The 19104-nt window shown below is 41.7% G+C and overlaps 1 protein-coding gene across 6 annotated transcripts in view; it reads left to right on the forward strand.

Moving 5' to 3' along the window:
• The window catches only part of MIDEAS (mitotic deacetylase associated SANT domain protein), a 67274-nt gene that overhangs the window by 37273 nt on the left and 10897 nt on the right, over positions 1 to 19104 (forward strand). For 5 of the 6 annotated variants that reach the window (XM_040557373.1, XM_040557372.1, XM_040557374.1 and 2 more), the window contains 6 exons: positions 3664 to 5353; positions 10697 to 11017; positions 12563 to 12908; positions 13371 to 13437; positions 17121 to 17263; positions 18147 to 18250. In XM_040557373.1, the coding sequence (XP_040413307.1) occupies positions 3899 to 5353; positions 10697 to 11017; positions 12563 to 12908; positions 13371 to 13437; positions 17121 to 17263; positions 18147 to 18250 (2436 nt within the window). In that variant the 5' untranslated portion in view covers positions 3664 to 3898. The remainder of the gene's footprint in view (positions 1 to 3663; positions 5354 to 10696; positions 11018 to 12562; positions 12909 to 13370; positions 13438 to 17120; positions 17264 to 18146; positions 18251 to 19104) is intronic. The other variant, XM_040557375.1, reaches the window with a different exon arrangement.

Genomic DNA, 19104 nt, shown 5'->3' on the forward strand with positions numbered 1-19104 from the left:
GAAGCACACTGCTCCAAAGCACACTTAAGCCTGAAAGTGTGTTGCCATTTTACTGTGCGACTTCAGGCCGACTCTTGTGCTGAAATTAAAGTAAAACAAAACAAGAAACCCCAAAGCAGATAATTGGCTGGGGTGATGATAATGTGAGCTTGTCCCTTGACCTCAGGGAGGGAAGCCTGCTTAGTCATAGAGCTAGCTGCGCTCAGCCAATGAAGCTGCCAAGTGTGAGCTTTCCTGGAGCATAGTCATGCTGCAGCTTGAACATCTATAACTTCAGCTTAAACTATGGACTATTATTATTATGATGACTTTCAAGATATTTTCCAGCTGTTTCCTATATTGAAAGAAATTTTAAAGTGTTAATTTTGTGATGTTTTATCAGCTAGCACTAAATGCGCTAAATCCTTTTTTCCAAGAGGAGACTTCTCAGTTAGGATTTCTTTGTTTTTGCACGCAATTGGGAGAGCTGGGATTTTTCACTGTGTTTTGTTCAAAGTACCTTAAATCCCTTTCCTCCCCAGTAATGTCACTTCCACTGTCTTGGGTTTTGTGCTGTTGTAACTTCAGTTCTTCAATGACTACAATCTTCTCAAGTGACAAACAAGGTAACTTCTGTAAGAGGCACACAATATTTTTAGAAGCCTCTTTATGCAACATGCACATACATATTCCTTTTCCTCTTTTAGGTTTTCTCTGAACTTACTTGTTTTTGGTAAACTTTGTCTCTTAATACTTTTGTTATATCTCTTTTCTAGACAGGTGTAATTCTAAACCAGTGCAAGATAGACTTTGTAATACCCATGGTTTCTGATCTAGTAGTGGAGGATCCACAACAAGTGCAGGTTTGGAGAGCTCTGTAAATGCAACACTTTGAAAGCTGAGAGAGGTCTTGCTAAAGGTGTTTTGGATACTTTTGAATGTGGTTGCAGACCTCAATCACCACTTTTTTGTTTGTGTTGGTCGGTTTTTGATTGTTTGCTTCATTTTTAAAGGTTAAAAACAAGGATCATTGAAGTTGTTCCCCAGCTTTGGGGCTCTTCCTTTTGAGTGCTGCGTAAGAGTAGCAAATCTGTTTCAGCAGAGATCTAAAGGTTGTGTTAGAGGTTTAAATTTGTTCTAGTGGTAATGTCTTCCGATATACAGAAAACAAATACATTGTTTTATGATAATTATGTGATTGATCAATACAAAAACACACAAACATCAGTGGAAGGAAAGCAGGTATGAGGTCTGATTTGGAGAGAAAAATATTTTGTGATGATTTCAGAAAGTAAGATAATATAAACCATTATTATTAGTATTACTAAGGTATTGTGATTAAGCTGTTAGGTCTGTTAAATTTCTGGCAGTGCTGCAAAAAGCGAGAGAATAATATTAACATTTTCGAGAGGCATATAGCAACATTTTCACCTCTGTGTTTTTGCTACCAGGGATCAAGTTTCCTGTTGTGGGATATTTTTTCCTCTCATTGTGACATTTTGATAGAGGATTTCATCAAATAAACTTTTCCTCATTTTGTGCACTAGTTGCAATTTAAAGATGTTTTTTTTTCATCTCATGCGTCCACAATTTCTCCTAGAGTTATTTTTGTCTTGTTGAAAGAGGACTGGTAAATGAGCTGAGAAGTTTTGCTTGAAGAAGGAAGGAACGCCCTGGCTCTGTGATACGGGGTGGCAGAGATCCATGGTTTGTAGCCAGGGCGAAGGGGGAGGGAGCGTGGGGGGGGAACAGCTATGTAACAGACTGAGGAAGTGAGTCACATCTCTGTGAAACACAGGCCCATGGTTCCACTAGCACTGAAGCCAAGCCTGGCCTCCAATGTGGAAATTGCGTAAGTTAATTTAAACCCTTTGTCTTTTCCTCCTCATCACACTCCCAACTCCACCCCAGTGTTAAAATCTGCACTGTAGCCATATCCGTTTAGAGGAGACTCAAGTTACAGGACTTTAGTGAGCTGTACACTTTTGTTTTATTATTTTTCTTTTTCTGTAGAGAGATGAAAGGATTTTTTGCAGGTTTCAGTGGCGTGTGTATGTGTTAGTCTTCCCTGCTTTGTGTGGACTTGTGAAATTCAAGGGCAGTTTTTTATAAGAAATGGCCTTGTTCTTTCTTGAGAATTTTCTGGTATGTACGCAGTACAAATAGGTAATCTCCTTCCTTTTCGTATACAGGAAGAAGGGATTTCTCCTGCAGTCAATCCCTAAAATGCAGATTTTTCTAAAACCACTTGGTGACTCTGGAATGAAATGCACTATTCTAGTGATAGGTAGTAGTGAATTTACAGACCTGCTTTCATTTCATCAGTCAAGAAAAATGTTTCTCTTTGTTTTAAATTCCTGTTATTCTCTGAGACTTAAGGCCTTTCAGTCCGTGCCTACAATTGGTGCTTTACTGGAGGTTCTCCCACAGTTGTCTGTGACCAGTTCATCTCAGGTAAGGGAGTCCCTAAACCTTTTCAGGTTTTGCGGAATCCTTGAAGAAGTACATTGCTATAATTGCTGTTCACGCCTGTGCCTCTGAAGCTTGAGAATTATACCTGGTAGTCAAGGGAAACATGATTTTATAGCAAAGCGGTTGCAATAAAATTAGAATTTTTTTTTAATAATCTCTTAAAACCTTTCTGAAGTGTGTGCACAGTGTGACTTGAAGTGGAACATAATGTATATTGAAAAAAGATAGTAATAGAGACCTGCATATTGTTACTTGGGTGTTATTAGTTTAACAATTTCACTAAATTTAAAACTAAATTCCTTAAAAGGCTTTAGGTGTCCTAATAGAAACACTAGTATGTGTATTATATGCATGCATTAGACCTTAATCCCGTAAATGATGATCTTAAAGCCTGAGTTTGTGGCTAGCTTTTTTCCAGGGAACAGAAGGGTGGAATTGTCTTAGGCTCTTTGTTCTGGAAAAAGTTTCTCCTGTTACGTTTTTAGCTTTACAACAACAGATGTTTGATGATTTTCAGGAGCAGTTGTGATAATCTGCCAGAACTACTTTGCCACGCGTGTGACCTGAACAGGAGCAGTTGCTTTCAGCTGTTGAAAAAAGCATCTGAGAGGGCAACAGGTTGAGCAGGCCCTGTCTGCAGCAATTGGATGCCTGATGGGCAGTTCTAAATTGGAAAGCAACTGTAATGATTGGGGGCTAGGAAGAAATGATGGGCTGCTGCTGGATTGTTTCCTTCAAAACGTTGAATGTAACATCTTGCTGTGTGTGCAGCCTTGGCATGTGTGTGTGTTTTTAATGTCTTTGGGAAACGTGGCCTGACACATCATTTTTGTCTTTGCTCAGTCATCAGTTTATTTTAATTTATTTTTTTCCTGTGTGATTTTGAGTTCAGATTTTCCTGGCTACAGGAAGACATAGAAATAATTGCCCAGAAAAGGAAGAGTTTAAGAGAAATGAAGAATGAGTTTGAGGGATTAGTCAGAAGTCTGTGTGCAACTGGGAGCTACATCATGTAAATATAATATATCTGTTTTGTAAAACTAGCTTGTCTTACATTTTCTTAGCAGGTCATATCTATTGTTTTTTACATATATTGCACTGATCGTCATTTCCGTCAGAAACGGGACAGACATGCATATCATTGCTTATTGCGTGACTGCTTGTATTCCAGTTGTTTGCTGATGATTCATGGCAATTGCTTCTCTGTTTCAGGACCTGTAACTAAGGGGACCCTGCTGACCTCTGAACCACAAAGGATAAGAGTGAAAAGAAGTGTGAGAAGCAAGCGAAATAAAAGGAAGTGGATGTACTTTCATCTGGACTTCTTTCCTGCCCTTTATTATTGAAACTGAATGGAAAAGACAGACTTACGTGCCTTTTCTCCCCCAACCTCAGGGATGGGTGGATTGTAAATACAGTGTGTGCAGCTGGGAGAATAGACTGAATCATGAATCTTCAGACTCAGCAAAAGTCTTCAACCAAAAGGACTGGGAAACGAATTGCTTATTTTAATGAACAGGATATAGCTGTGTCATCAAAAGAACCACAGCAGCAGCTTAAAGAAGGCCAGTACTATGGTCATGGAGGGAATATACCAGTCTCCCAAACCATGGAGATTCCTCACACGGGAGGATTAACAAGTGCCCCCAACAACGTTGCTTTGATGAACTCTGTTTACAATCAAGATAGGGGAGAATCGATGATGATGTCCCAGCCAGTGACAGCTGTCAAATGGCAGAATTCACTAATGGGAAACCGGTTGCCGGAGAGAGGTGATGCCCACTGGCAGTCTCCACCTGCAATGTGGAACCACAGTATGGTTTTTGGGGGCAACCCAAAAGGACCCCACTCCAATGCTGGTGCCCCAGGGTTCTATGGCCACCCAGAAGCCCTTAAAAGAAATCAAGAGAAAGGAGTGTTTGTGTCACAGCTGGACTTGTATGAAGATGCTGTCCAGCAAATGATGTCCCAGAAGGCTCAGCTGGAACAGCAAGCCCTGGTTAGACAGCAAGCACAAATGAATTCTTTTCATCAGTTGCAGAAGCAGCAGCAGCAGAATCAAAGTCTGCCATTGCAGCCTTTCCAACTTGCATTTGGTCACCAAGGCCAGAAGCAAGGTCTTCCTGAATTATTGCATGTCTTTCAAGAAGCCCCAGCTTCTTCCAGTCCGGCATTTACTGCTCAGCAAAAACAGCAAGCTCTTCCCCAACTACAGCTGTTTGAAAATTTCTATCCTCAACAGCAGCAGCAACAGGCTGCCACGCAAGCCTTCAGTCTACAGCAAACTGCTTCCATAGCACAGCCTCATGTGGCAGCTGCAGCACCTCAGCATCACATGATGGCACATCAGTTTCAGCAAACAGAGAGGAACCAGGAACTATTCAAGGCTCTAACAGAGCAGAACCAACAGACAGTGCTACCTCAGACCCAGATTCCCTTTCCAAGAAGGTCACGGAGACTCTCCAAAGAAGGTGTCCTGATGACATCTGCAGGAGACGTGTTGGCTTCCAAGCAGGCAGAAGAACAATCTAGCAATTTATTTCTCCATCACTGGCACACACATCAGCAAGAGGTCCCATTGCAGCAGCCGCCTGAATCGCTGGCCCACAACAAAAGTAGCTATTCACACCCCAAGAGGATGGATCTGGGGCAGAAGGACGCCCTGGTCAACAGTGAACTGTGTCAGATGGAAACAGAGAGACAAGCCGTGGCCCAGAACGGTAGAGATGGGGAGAAACAGACAGCAGCAGCTGAAGAAAACACTCTGAGAACTAATGACTTTCAGGGTGTTAGAGGGGGTGTAATCCAGAGTACACGAAGGAGACGGCGTGTTTCTCAAGAAGCCAATTTGCTAACTTTGGCCCAAAAAGCTGTGGAGTTGGCTTCTCTTCAGAACGTCAAGGTACGATACACATCCTAGCCAATATAGTATGAGGACTGGTTTAGGCAGTAGGGCCAATATGCAAAGGAATTAATGTACTTAAGCAGGATAGGATGGTATCTTGATTCAAGAAGTTCTGTAGTGCAGCAAGGGCAGCTGTAGAGCTGTGGGATGTAAGTTCAGCTACTGCAACTCACAGACATGGGAGAATAGCTCTAGTGCAGCGAAACCATCTAAGGGCAGTTTTACTTCACTAGTACTGAATGTGATTTTAGCCCAGGACTTCAAAATTCAGATGTTTTCTGCTTAGGCCTCAAGCTGATCAGGAGTTTAGAGCAACAAGCATAAGCAGTTCACTTGTTATCTTTTGACTGTTTTAACATTCTCCTCCTTTTATGTTAAAACTGCTGCTAACCTACTAATTTTTCACTTTTAGAGGCTGAAGTGTTTCTAAAATGTGCTATCTAAAATTATATGCTACTTGCATGTTCAGTATTTCCCTTGCCATGACAAGATGGCAAGGGTCAAAATGAGCACAGTAGAGGCAAGTGATGGGATTTTGGAGTTGGTTTTTGCTTGTTTGTTTATGAGGTGTTTTTTGTGGTTTTCTTCAGGTAAGGTTTGGCTGATCTTTCAATGAGTGCCTCTTATGAGGAGTTAAGATGCACTTTTCTTTGGAAGCTCTGTTGCCAGAGAGTGATGAAATATGGGTGGTAGAGCGTGAGCTACTTTTACCTACAGTTTTGCCACTTGAGTTGCTGCCCAGTCAGACAACAAAGGGAAGGGAATTTTTTTCCTTGTTATTTTTTTTTTCCTAGTCTGTCTGTGGCTGTTTTTTCCAGTCTTCCTTAGAGGGATGTGGTGGTTGAGTAAAAGAACTGGGCTAAGAAACAGCGAGACAAATATCCATAGCCTACTCCATTTTGTTCACAGCAGCCAGTGGCTGTTGATGCAGTCTTCAGTCCTTGTTGCTCTAAGTCCAGCTGAACAGGCAGTCCACCAGAAGATCTAATATAAAACTTAGAAGTAGTTAGCAGTGTGAACTATTAACTGCTTCTGTTCCAGCCGTTGCATGTTTATATTGCAGGAAGGCCTACAATTAGCACTGCAGTCTGATCAACACAGTGGCAAGAGAAAGCTAACAGCATCTAGGAGAAGGGCCTGACAGGTGAAAATTACTCATTTGGAGGCATGGCTGCTTGTAGCTTGATTCATAATGTAAAGACCAGAGAAAAGTTTTGTCAGATGCTCGTTTGCTTTTTGCAGTTTTCACAGGCAGCTTGTTTGCTGCCATGATTGCACTAGCTGAAGAACTTATGTTCAGATCTCTTCAGTCTTTCAGGATGAGGTTTTGAAAGAGGTTAAAATTCTTACCCTGTGTCTGATGAACTCTACATCTATTAAGGGGGTTGCATATTATATGAGGGGGAAAAAGAAAACTTACAGGAGAGTCGTGTCCTCTTACCAGTGTCTTTCTGATACAAACAACCTAGAAGCCTTCCTTAGTATGCGTTATGTGAAGGTCATATAAGTAAGCCATAGGATTAAATTATTGATGAAAGAAGATATATTCCTAATTTGAACTAGTTTGAACATTCCAATGTAGGTGTGTGTACCTTATGCAAGAACATTATTTTGAACAGCAGTGTCAATATATACGTGCAGTGTCACAAATGACACTTTGCACCAGAGCTGCCCATCCACTGTGTCTGCCTTTTTCAGGCAGTGCAAGGTTATTGCTGCCTACAGACTACAGCAAATTCTCTAACCTTATCTTTACTGTTTCATTTCACATATAACTCTGCTGCATGTGAAAAGGTGGTGTCATTTGTTTTCTTTGATAACAGTGGAAAAAAAATATCGGATCTGGAGTGATCTTCTCAGAGGTGTCTGGGTTTTAATATTCTTTTGTGAAAAAGAGAGAGAGGTTGTAGACCCTGCCTCTTTTCTCTTGCATGTGGCTTTAGCATGTGTCCCAATTCTAAAGCAGAGGACCAGTTGCCACATGCACAAAACAAAACAGAAAAATAAAATTGCAGAATCTCAGTTCTGAACTCACCTTCTTCATGAGCAAGCTTCAATTTGACTTCCAAGAGAAGCTGCCTTACTGTTAGCAGGAGTTCCTAAGGCTGGTGTGGTCTCTTGTTTGGTCACAGCAGTGGCCTTGGAACAGTTCTTCCACCTGTCACGACTGGGTTTTTTCTCTGAAATCTAATTTTTTTAGAGACTACTTGAGGGGTAGAGATGGTCAATAATAAAATGACTGATGGGTTTCTGTGAATCTACTGGAGGACTCTAGGTCGGTAGTGCATCCTTCAATATTTATGCAGGAGTCTAAATAGAAGTGCAACAAGCTGTGGTTGCTGGAGTTATCCAGCAGCCCTCCTGCCACCAGTTCTGTAACAGAAACGCTGAACTGGCTGAAAATCCCTAGCAGTTCTGCAAATGAAGGTCCTGTCCCTTGTTTGATTCCTTTCTGTCTACCTCTGACCATAATCAAACAGCTGAGAAAACTATTTAGGGGTCTGAAACAAATGGCTTGATCCAAAAATCAGTTATGTCCCCTTTTAGTAAACAGTAGGTATGTGTGATCTTTCAGTGCTGTGGATCAGAGCATCGTTGAGGCTATCTCAGCTATTGATATTAATTTCCTAGTAGTGCTTTTTCGCTCTCTCTTCTACTGTTCTCTTCTACTGTTCTGGTCTCCTCCTTCCTATTTTCTCTAAAAGCGGTCGTTTCTCCCATCATCAAGGATGAGAGTTCTTTGCTGGTTACCTCCTAGCCTTGGAAATAAAGGGGGAGTAGTTATCCCATCATACTGCCAAAGAAACGTGGCATCTTGTGTGTGACTAAATGCCATAATTTCCTCCTTGCAGTCAGGAAACTAGTTCATGTTTCTTGACCTACAGAGATCTGTGTAGCATGCAGGAAGTATCTGAGGTTTGTATTTTGGTCAGAACTGATGCTCTTTCACATATCCGTATTGCTGTTACTTGTTTGTGCTGTCATTGTTCTGTCAGGTAGCCATAAAGCATTTACTGGAGTGTTTGTGGTAGTGCTAGATACACGAGGCAAAAACCAGTCACCTGATTATGAACAGCACCTTTCTCTGCAGCAGTCTAAAGAATGTAGTATCGGTACAAGTAGCCACAGACTGCTCTTAATTTCAGTGCAAAGCCATCTACTGTAGATGTCACTGCTGGAAGAAAACTCCAGAGCTAACCTAGATAACTAGGCTTTAATAATGAGGTGATGATCAGCATGGGTCTCCCTGATGCATGTAGGGCCACGTATAGCAGCATGAAGCTGTGTGTGAGCTGCTTCTTCAGGTGTGGACTGGATTATGTGGAAGTAGGCGTCTGTTTCCAGCAGATGATTTTATTTTTTTTTGTTTAAAAAAGCATCCTTGTTTGCCTCTTTCCTGAAGTACTGAATGGAGGCTACAAAAAACTTGCAAGAGCCCCTTACTATCTAGAGGTAGTGGTCTTGAGTGACACATCTGGCAGCATGATGAATGTCCTCCAAATCTAAAATTGGTAATCTCAGGAGAAAAAGTGCAGGTGCATATCATCATTCTGGAGTGAAGGGCGGTTCTCAAAGCCTGTGAATTCCTTCTGCAGCACAATCTGGGGCAACTGATGCCAAATGTGACTTTTCGGTTCTCGGTTTCATTGTTGTGGAATGGGGGATGATATCTCCAATCTGCAGAAGCAGTTAAATTTCCAAACTACAGCACTGCTTATGGGATAAACATTTCTGTGCACGCTTAGCCTTATTCTAATAAAAGATCTTGCAAGGGGGGAGTCCTCAATCTCCTTGTTATGATTGATTTTATTTGCTCAATCTTGGCACCTAACTTTTTTGAAGGCTTAATGTTTCAGGGTGGACCTGTTTGCTCTGAAAAGCAACAAAACATACTTGGTCTCTCGGAGAGGCCAGAGCCCCAGCCTCAAGCTCTGGCTGAAGGATCTTGTAACAGTGAAGTTGCACTTCCTTCCATATAAATGTAGTATTGAAGTGAGACTTCAGTTTAGTCCTTTGGCTATCATTGTTTGTTTGTTTTGTATGCCAGCTGGAGCGTGTTCTCTTGCTCATCAGTGAAGAAGTTGGCTGACTTGATCTGTAACCACAGTGAGATGACAGGAGAGGTCTGAAACCTTACAACAGAACCTTCTTATGCTATATTTTTATCAGGATTAGATATTCTTAGTGGCACACAATAGATTCTTTTTCAAGACTTCAAGTAAACCTGCAAAATTGCTGAAGCCCATGCTGGAGACCTCTCATCATACCTGAGAGATAACGTTGATTTAGTTTCCACAGCGCAGAACTGTTCATGTAAATTTCTCGGTAGGTTGTCACTCACAGAGAATGAGTTTGCATACCTAATTGCATCCAAAGGCTTTCCAAACGGAGTATTAAGTTTGAGAGAAGTTCTGAAACACCAAAAGGAGCATCTTCTACAGCTTCTAGATTGCACTTCACCATAGCTTGAGAAGGCCTTTGCATCCCTGAGGGGGACTGTTTTTGAAAGTTGTCCTTTGACATCCGGCTTCCAAGTGAACTGGCAACTGCTTTGAAGTTGGTCCTAGAGTGGAATGAACATGCGGATAGTCATTTGAAGCAGCAGAAATCACTTATCTAACAGTACCTGAAGTCATTTGGTGTTCCAGTATGCATGTGCTTGTTCAGTAACTCAGCCTCCTGTCCTATGTCCTTGGAGTTGTTTTCTAGGGTTTGCATGAGTAAAAGAAAGCAAAGGCATGCAAGCTGTAATAGCAATGTAAAATGAGCTGGCTTGCAGTTATGCCTTGCTGATTCTGCTAAGAAGTTGTTCTTCAGGCTTTTTGGACAGAAAACCTCAAAGGCTCCAGTTATAAGAAGGAAAGTTGTTTCTGTCACGTAAATTGGAAGAAAATTGATAAAAATCTAGCTTTTTTTTTTTTTTTGTATGAGAGATTTAATTAACGTTACCATTGTTCGGTCTTTTCTGGAACAGAAGTGTGATATTGGAAATGAATAACCTGCAGCTTACAGTCATTACTAAACCCGAAGAACCTTTGGGGAAGTTATACAGCAGGGCACAATTTCACCTGGAAAATAAAATGTCAAACCATAGGTAGTAAAATGATTCTTATGGATGACAAGTCCAAGTTTTCTAGTGGTTGAGACTTTAGGGAACCCTCAACTAATTCTAACAAATTTTGCTAATACTTTTTGTCAAATATTCTTTTTCCTCCAATAACATTTTCTAAAACCCTTTCAGCTTGCAAATTGCATAGAGAGAGTTGATATGCTGTGTGAGAGATCTGATTTGTTTTGCAAGTGCTACAGAACTTTTAAGGAATCTATCTTTCTTCTCAGGAACTGGATACTTCAGAAGAGAAGAAAAGTGTGCTGATAGCAGCTCCAGGACCTACAATTGCTAAAAGCGTTGTGGAATTTGCCAGTTCTTCACCAGCTCCTAAAAAAGCCCGGGAGGACAGCAGTCTTGTGCCTCTTATCATTCCTGTATCTGTGCCAGTGAGAAAAATTGACTTGCAGAACCTCGGAAAGGAAAAGTCTGAGGATGGGAAGCTCCAGAGAGGCCAAACAAATGATCGAGGTCCTTGTGAACGCAAGCCTTCTGTGATAGTCACTCGGAGGCGATCTAATCGTAATACTAACATGGAAACCTCAAATCAGGTATGGGCAGGCAAAGAAACCAAAGAGAGCCAAATCTGTTATATATTAATTATTGCCAGCTCAGCATGAGCTGGCAGTTTGCCTTACAGCCCAGAAAGCCAACCGTATCCTGGGCTGCATCAAAAGAAGCGTGAGCAGCAGGGTGAGGACTGTGATTCTCCCCCTCTGCTCTGCTCTTGTGAGACTCCACCTGGAACACTGCGTCCAGCTCTGGGGCCCCCATTGTAAGAAGGACGTGGACCTATTGGGCTGTGTCCAGAGGAGGGCCATCAGAACACTCAGAGGGCTGGAGCACCTGTCCTGTGAAGACAGGCTGAGAAAGCTGTGGTTGTTCAGCCTGGAGAAGAGGAGGCTCTGAGGAGCCCTTGCAGCGGCCTTCCAGTACTTAAAGAGAGCCTGCAAGAAAGCCGGGGAGGGACTCTGTCAGGGAGTGTAGTGATAGGACAAGGGGTAACAGCTTTGAACTAAAAGAGGGTAGATTAAATTAGATATAAAGAAGAAACTCTTCACTCAGGAGGTGGTGAGGCACTGCAACAGGTTTCCCAGAGAATTTGTGGATTCCCCATCCATGGAGGTGTTTAAGGTCAGGTTGGATTGGGTTTTGAGAAATCTGGTTTAGTTCTTCTATTAAAGTAGTTGGATCTCAAGGCTTGAACTTGGAATGGATGCAGTCTGGGGACCATGGTTTTTGTTTTGTTTTTTTTTGCATTTCATAATATTGCCATATATGTCATATTTTCATGGACCATTACTGCTACTACTAGTACAGCCAAGCAATGCCCAACTACTAAACAGTAAAGAAATTCAGATGTACAATAACACTAGAATAAATACTCTGTCTCTCCTTGAGTAAAGAGTGTTTACTCCATATGTACATTGATAACATCAAATTGTGAGTAGTGTATGTATCTCCATGTGTGAGTAAAATCCAAAGTGGAGATTCATTCTCATGGAATTTTAATCTTGCTGAGGTTCTGAAGATCAGTACTGGAGTGTTTCCTTTCCAGTACAGGGTTTGCGTTCTTTAAACTTTTTTGTCTGTTCTGTTTGTCTGTTGAGAAGTACAGTAGAATATTCTGATACCATTGGGAAATGGCAGGCATCTAAGGAGGTTTCTGTGCATTTACATGCTTGACCATCTAAAATAATACTGTTATGTTTTCTTCTGTTCTCTAATCACTATCTGGTATCGTCCTGCATCTCCATCAGAGTTCTGCTGAACTTATATGTCCCTTTTCCTAGCTACTGTGAGGTCATTATCATCTTTCCAAACAAAGGTTGGACCAGACACATGTGATTCCTAAGCACTCAGAGGTAGCATTGCTACCTAATAGTTCATGTAGTATAGTAAAAAAATAGTGTGTTCCATTCCCCATTGTCTTCCTCCTGCTTTCCCTTTGTACTAGTTGTTGAGACCTGTCCCCTCCCCAGCTACCCTGTCTAGATTTTGACCTGCCATGAAAGAATGTTGTCATCTCACGGAAATTCTTCAACTGACCTGAAGTTTTAAAATGAAATTAAATGTGTAACTTTTTTTTCTAATAGCATGAAGATGCTGTCCCAAAGGATGAAGCAGAGGGTTTTGCCCGGAAACCAAAGCAGCGCCCAAGACCTGAGCCACTCTTCATACCACCAAAAGCTGGCACCTTTATTGCACCACCTGTTTATTCTAACATTACTCCGTATCAGAGCCACTTACGGTCACCTGTCCGTCTGGCAGATCATCCTTCAGATAGGAACTTCGAGCTACCTCCTTACACTCCTCCACCGATTCTTAGTCCAGTGAGAGAAGGATCTGGACTATATTTTAATGCTATCCTCTCTTCAAGCGGTCATTCAGTTCCACCTCCAATGACTCCTAAAAGCGCTCACAGAACTCTGCTTAGATCAAGTAAGTTTCACTTTTTCCTTCCCTTCTTCGCTAATTTATGATAAGGAACTATGGACCAATAGGAGGAAAATCATGACTTTCAGAGATGTGGGTATGTGGAACTGGGATTTCTTGCTGGTAAAGTCTGGGCGGCTAGGATGGAGGAATTGCAATGTTCCTTCCATCTGGTCATGCATGTTACGATGTGTTCACAAGTAATCTCTGACACCCCCTACTGACGTTCTCAGGAATGGAAAAGTCAGTTCCTCTTCTATAATAGACCGTCATTATCTTGACCAGATATCGTTATTGCTAAGATGTAGATGTTGACTAGAAGCTGAGTTCTTGGACATCTTAAACTCCTTTAGCATATGGGTACCTGTTTTAAGAGGTGGATACCTCGGATAGATTTACAAAATGTGTGAAGAATATATCTCAAATGTGAAGATGATCAGTCTGAGCAGTTCTTTCTTTGCCTTGCAGATAGTTCAGAAGTTACCCCTCCTGTTCTCACAGTAGTGGGAGAAGCCACGCCGGTCAGCATTGAACCGTAAGTACCCAGCAGAGTCTTAGCTTGGTAGTAAACCTGCTTCTCTTCCTGCTGCTAAACCTTCAAGCTGCCCTCTGTACAGTTTAATATCTCTTAGAAACATTAAAAGTATACCTATTAGTGACTCAGAATATAAATTGTCTTATTTAAAATGACTCTGTGCAATAAATGACACTTGTTTGGGCAAGTGCACCTTTTAATTCTGGTGATTTTACCGACTTTCTATTACTACGGATCTGTCTTTGGGCTGAAATAGCATTGGTTATCTAAAGGTGAGTGTCTTGTGTTGTTGTATATGAACGCTCCTTTGTATGCTATTTGTTTTAGAGTGAGAAAAATAATACTCCTGTAGAGGAAGGCCAAAACAGAGTGTGGACAAATGTAGTTAGATTTCATATGCACTGGTCAGGTTGCAGGTTATCCATGTGGTGTGTTAGCTTCAGCGCAACTGTGAACGTGGCTTTGCTCCCTTGTGAGCTGGCGCAGACTGAAAGCACTGTAGCCACTCGCATGCAGCGTGTACCCTGACTTAATAAGCCTAATTAAACTTTTTAGTTGGTTATGTGCTGGGAAAGCTCAGACATGTGAGGACCCGGCGGCACTAGGGAACACAATTTGGAGACACTGAAGCTGGAGTTAGGAGCTTAGGTTTGGTGCCAGTCTTGCTAAACCTGTCAGGAAAAGCAGTGTAGCAAGTGTCCCTACACAGCATTTGTAAACCCTCTGGGAAGGTTATCAGCCACAGTTAAGGGCTGTAGAACTACAGCAATTCAGTGTTATGTCTATATTAATGAACTCTTGCAAAATCTATTCATGGAGATGCATGGCATGACAACACCCGTATGGCTCTGCATTCCTGACTCTCTGCAGCCAGGAAGGAATCTCAGCTCTAACTCTGCAGCATATCCTGTTAACATTTGAAATATTTAATTCACAGTCCCCAAATAAATAACAGGCCTCTTCTACTTTTCTTACCAAATTGCCCATGTTTAAAGATTAACTGGAGCATTTGCTGTCAATTTATAGGACTTCCCCCCTTTCCCCATTCTGCCTTCTTGTTTGATGTTAAGGTTTTGTACACTTTAGGCAGCAGACAGCCCTGAACCAACTGAAAACTACTGTAGTTGTGAATGAACCCAGATTATTCTTGTCACCTTTGCAGACTCCTTCCAGGGCCAGTCTCTGGTTCCATGACAATCCAGATATATATCACTATTTTTCTGCTCCTGTATCCTCTATTGCACCAGCACTTGTTCAAGCCCGTTCATGGAAATAAAGAAGCCCATTTGTTAGTTTTAATCTGTCTTTGACAATGGCTTAATTTTTTTGTTGTTTGTTCATTTCACATAGTTCCAGGTGAGCCTCTTCTTGAACAGATTTTTTTTTTCCACACCAGGTCTTGATCTTTGAACTCTGCATGGTGCAATTGACTTTGGTTGTTGTGTCTGTTGGTTTAAATTACTGAAGTCAATGGCATAATGTTAGCTACAGACTCAGGCATGGATGAGAATTTTCAAATATGTCACTAGGAAATTCCAGCTATGGTGACTTAGTAATGAAGGTTCATTTTCTGTTGCCGAAAGGAGGCTATGTGCAAAGAGCCATCCATCTTGCTATCATCTTAGGCTCACTGAACAGATGCTTGTGCAGGTTAGTTAACTTTGGATTTTAACCAAGATGAATTAAGACTACAGACATTCTATGTTGTCAAAGTAATTAGTTTGCTGCTTTAATGCTAATTTGTGCAACACTGTTGTGGTCTGTTATGTGGGCATATCTTCTATCAACAAAAGATGGCAGGAAACACATTTTGATTATTTTTTTTTTTTAGAAAAGAAATATTTAATTTGATCCATTAGTTTGTATTCTTGGCTTTGTCAGAAGTTGACTATAAGTTGTGATTGCCATATATTGTGTTCTTAATTGCTTGTTCTTTGCCAGACCTTCTGCTAATGCTTCTCAAAAGGTCATTGCATTGCAGAGATTCAGAATAGGAAATGTGCTAATGAAGCTTAATTCTTCTATTTGTGAAGTAGCTTAATAGGCAGCTGGTGTCACAGATCTGCGTTCCACAGGTCTTGAGTTCAGTTGCTTCCAAGCTTCAGTCACTTCTCAGCTAGCCAGCCTCAAGTACTGCTGTGGTGCATCGTCTGGGAGTTGCCTTCCCAGTTCACAGCCTCAGTTCTGGATGTTGCCACACTTAACCATAACACAGGGCACCCCAGGGGCACTGTCAGTGCTTACAGGAAAAAGCTTTTGCCGTACTGAAATCTAGGTTTCCTTGTTAAAGGAATCCTGGAATAACTTAGCTTGAATGGACCTTGGGAGGTCATCTGATCCAAGCCCTTGTTCGGAGCAGGACAAATTAGTCAGGTTACTTGGTAACTGATGAGCTCTTGCAATGAAAATCTGTTTTTATTTGGACATTGCAAGTGCCAGGTCTAACTCCTAGGCTCTTCCAGCCTATGGCTACCATATTGGAAGTTTAGTTTGAAGATAAAAGGCTATTTCTGAGGTCTCTCTTCAAGCCCACGTTCTTTTTTTCCAATTCGTCCAGCTACCTCCCTCCGTCTCACAAGTAAGGACAGAGGAGTCTGTCTTGGGACATAAAACCTCCCATATTTCCCCAAACATTAACAGCCTTTGTATCTGTTTCCAGTTGACAGCAAATATCCGTTGCTGTCAGTCATGCCTTCTGGGGAGGGGGGTCAGTGTCTAGAACCTCTTCCACCACTGTGAAACTGCATGTTGTAACGATTGGTGAGACTAATTGCAGTGAGCAGCGGACTCCACACTAACATCATTCTGCAGTCCCTCACAGTGCTGAAATGGGAATCTGCAAGCGTTTTTAGTTTTGCTTTGTATTTTTTTTTAGCAAGGGCTTCTCAGTCTTGCATGAAATCTCGTTTTCTATTTTGTGCTATATCTGCCTAACAAGATAGTCAATATCATGCTATTTCTGTCCAACAAGATAATCAAGAAAGGTGAAGGAAGAAGTGGAAAACTATGGAGTGTTACAGGTTTAATAGACCTTTGTACCCGTGAAACGCTCACAACAAAACCGAGTTCTTCCTGGGGTTCTTCGTTCTCCGTGCCCCTTCCACTTTTAGTATGTTTGAAATCGAATAACTTTTGAGAAGCAGTGTTTATTTATTGTGTTGAGTCTGTTTTCTGAGACATCCTGAAACAGTTAAAACTATTGGCATCAGAGGGAGGACATTTTCAACTGCCTTAGTTCTCCCAAGCCCATACCATGCCAAGAGACGTATAACATCCCTATCACTTTACCTTTGATACAAACTAGAGATAATGTTTTGGGGAAAATGACAGACAGTATATGGTGGCCTGTCTAAGGCTCTCATGCTACATTTGCCATGATTGAATGTCATCTCCTCATCACCTACTGGAAGGAAGTTTTTTAAGCAGTTATTAGATCCTTATTTAAATACGATTCCAAGCATTGTTGATCGATAAGACAATGGAAACTGGTAAAGGCCATAAAACCTCTCACCTTTCGAGTCATACTGGTTAATGTAACCGACAACACCTGAAAGCTGTTCTTGTTATTATATGCCACAGCCTGCTGCATTTCAGTTTCTTCATAATTGTTGCTTTTAGCAGACATGAAGGATGTCTGGATATTGTAGAGGTTGCCTGACCATGACTTGTTACTTTTTCTGCAGGCGTATAAATGTAGGAACTCGCTTCCAAGCAGAAATCCCATTGCTCCAAGATAGATCTCTGGCAGCAGTTGATGAACATAAAGCAGAGCTGGTGTGGCAGCCATGGGGTGACCTGGAAACCAACAAAGTCACCCAAGAGAATGGTAAGAATGTGGAAGGCTGGTCAGTAGGACTGAATGCCACAGCTTTAGTGGGGGTAACCATGCATCTACTACAGGCATAATTTAAAATGTCTCAGAGCTGCAGGTCATGTGGCATATTGAAATAGTATTGAATACTCCATATTTAAATGGAGTAAAACTTGGTTTTGGGGGTCGTGTGTGGCGGCAGGGAGGTTAATAGGATTTTTTTAGATAAAAGGTGGCCTGGTCAGGCAAGGAGAGAGCAGCCTTGAGCTTAGCAAGGCTTCCTTGTCTCTGTTAACATTTGAATGCCACATGCAGTCAAGTTCTATATTTTCAAGAGATGTTCTAAACATGATAATATTTGGGAAAATCAAGTTGTAGATGGAAGTCTGGATGAGGAAACAGGAGCTGTGGCAGCTAGCAGCAGATTGAGGAGCTGTCTGCTGTTGGTGCACATAGGCTGTGGCATGTACAAATGCTTTTTTTGCTGAAGCGAAGAGGAAGTGGGCAGGCCTGGAAGAAATCTTTCTGAGTAAAGAGAAAAAAGGGTGTTAGGAAATAGAAACTTTGTAAAGATCATAAGCTAATAGAGCGGGGATTCAGGAAATCTCTGAGGTGAACAGAGATGGGGAGACATTACAGGAGGGAAAAGAGGAGATTAGTAAGAAACTCCGTGTGTAAATCGTGCTGGATGCAGTGCTGTACTATGTGACCTTGTAGTCTAATAAATTATAGTGTCCAAATTTGACCCAGATACATTTGCAGTGACATTCAGCATGTCAGTTTTAGCTTCTGTTATGTCTAATTCTGCTTCAGAAGGGCTAGTTAATCATGTGAATCCTATAGAAAACTCCATTTTAATATTCTAATCCGAGTATGTTTGGTATCTCTGTGGAAATAGTGGAAAACCTGCTAGCTGCTGCCTGTTCGAGCATTTTTCCTGGGGCTGGAACCAACCAGGAGCTGGCGCTGCATTTCTTACATGAAGCGAAGGGAAGCATTCTGGTGAGTGTTCCCAGCTTTTCTCCTTGATGTTAATGAAAGATTTTACTGAAGGCCAGATAAGCTGTTATTTGATGAAAGGAAAGCCTTGCAAACTCCTTCCTATGCATCTAGCTCACACTGTTTAGTGTCCTTTGGAGATGTTGCTGTCCATAAAGTCCTCTGCCAGGTGTGCACTGCCGTGCTCCCTCCTTGTGCGTATTTCAAACTTTGACATAGTTGGCTTTTTAAAAAGTAAGAGGCTGGGGCTGAAGCTGAGACTTAAAATGTAGTGTTTTGCTCCTCTTATTTTTGGCAAGTCCATATAAGTTCTCTGTGCATGTCTATAAAGTGGCTGTGCTCACTAATTCTGTACCAGTGTTGTAAGATAAGACACACACTTATTAATGCCCTTTGACACTCCTGGGAGGTACTATCAAAGAACAGAGCATAGCACTCAGCACAGGATCATCAGCCTTTTAGAATTCTGTGATTGACTTAACCTGGCATAATTCAGCGCCGTGGTCAGATGGTGTAGCCCACCCTTTTGCCTGGCTGCTTGTTGGTCATCCCCAGTACTGTGCCAGCACTGGCATTTGTGAGACTCTATATTGACCTGCATTGGAAAAGAGGAAGAAATTAAAAACGTTTTTTCCTATGTTAGTTTTCTTCCGGATAGGTTCACAGAACCAGCCCTCCATTGTGAGTGCTGTCGCTGACCTTAGGGAGGAGAAGGGCTGCTCCTTGCAGCCAGAGCTCATGGCTGAGGTGGTTTAAACTGCTTGCAGTGGAACTGTGGCTCTGTTCTTTTCTTCTGCTAACTTTTGAAGTAGTTGCAGTTTAAATGCAGGGTAAAAAGCAGATTGAGAAGATTTTTT

This window comes from Cygnus olor, chromosome 5 (genome assembly GCF_009769625.2).
Source record: "Cygnus olor isolate bCygOlo1 chromosome 5, bCygOlo1.pri.v2, whole genome shotgun sequence".
In the NCBI taxonomy this organism is placed as follows: Eukaryota; Metazoa; Chordata; class Aves; order Anseriformes; family Anatidae; genus Cygnus; species Cygnus olor.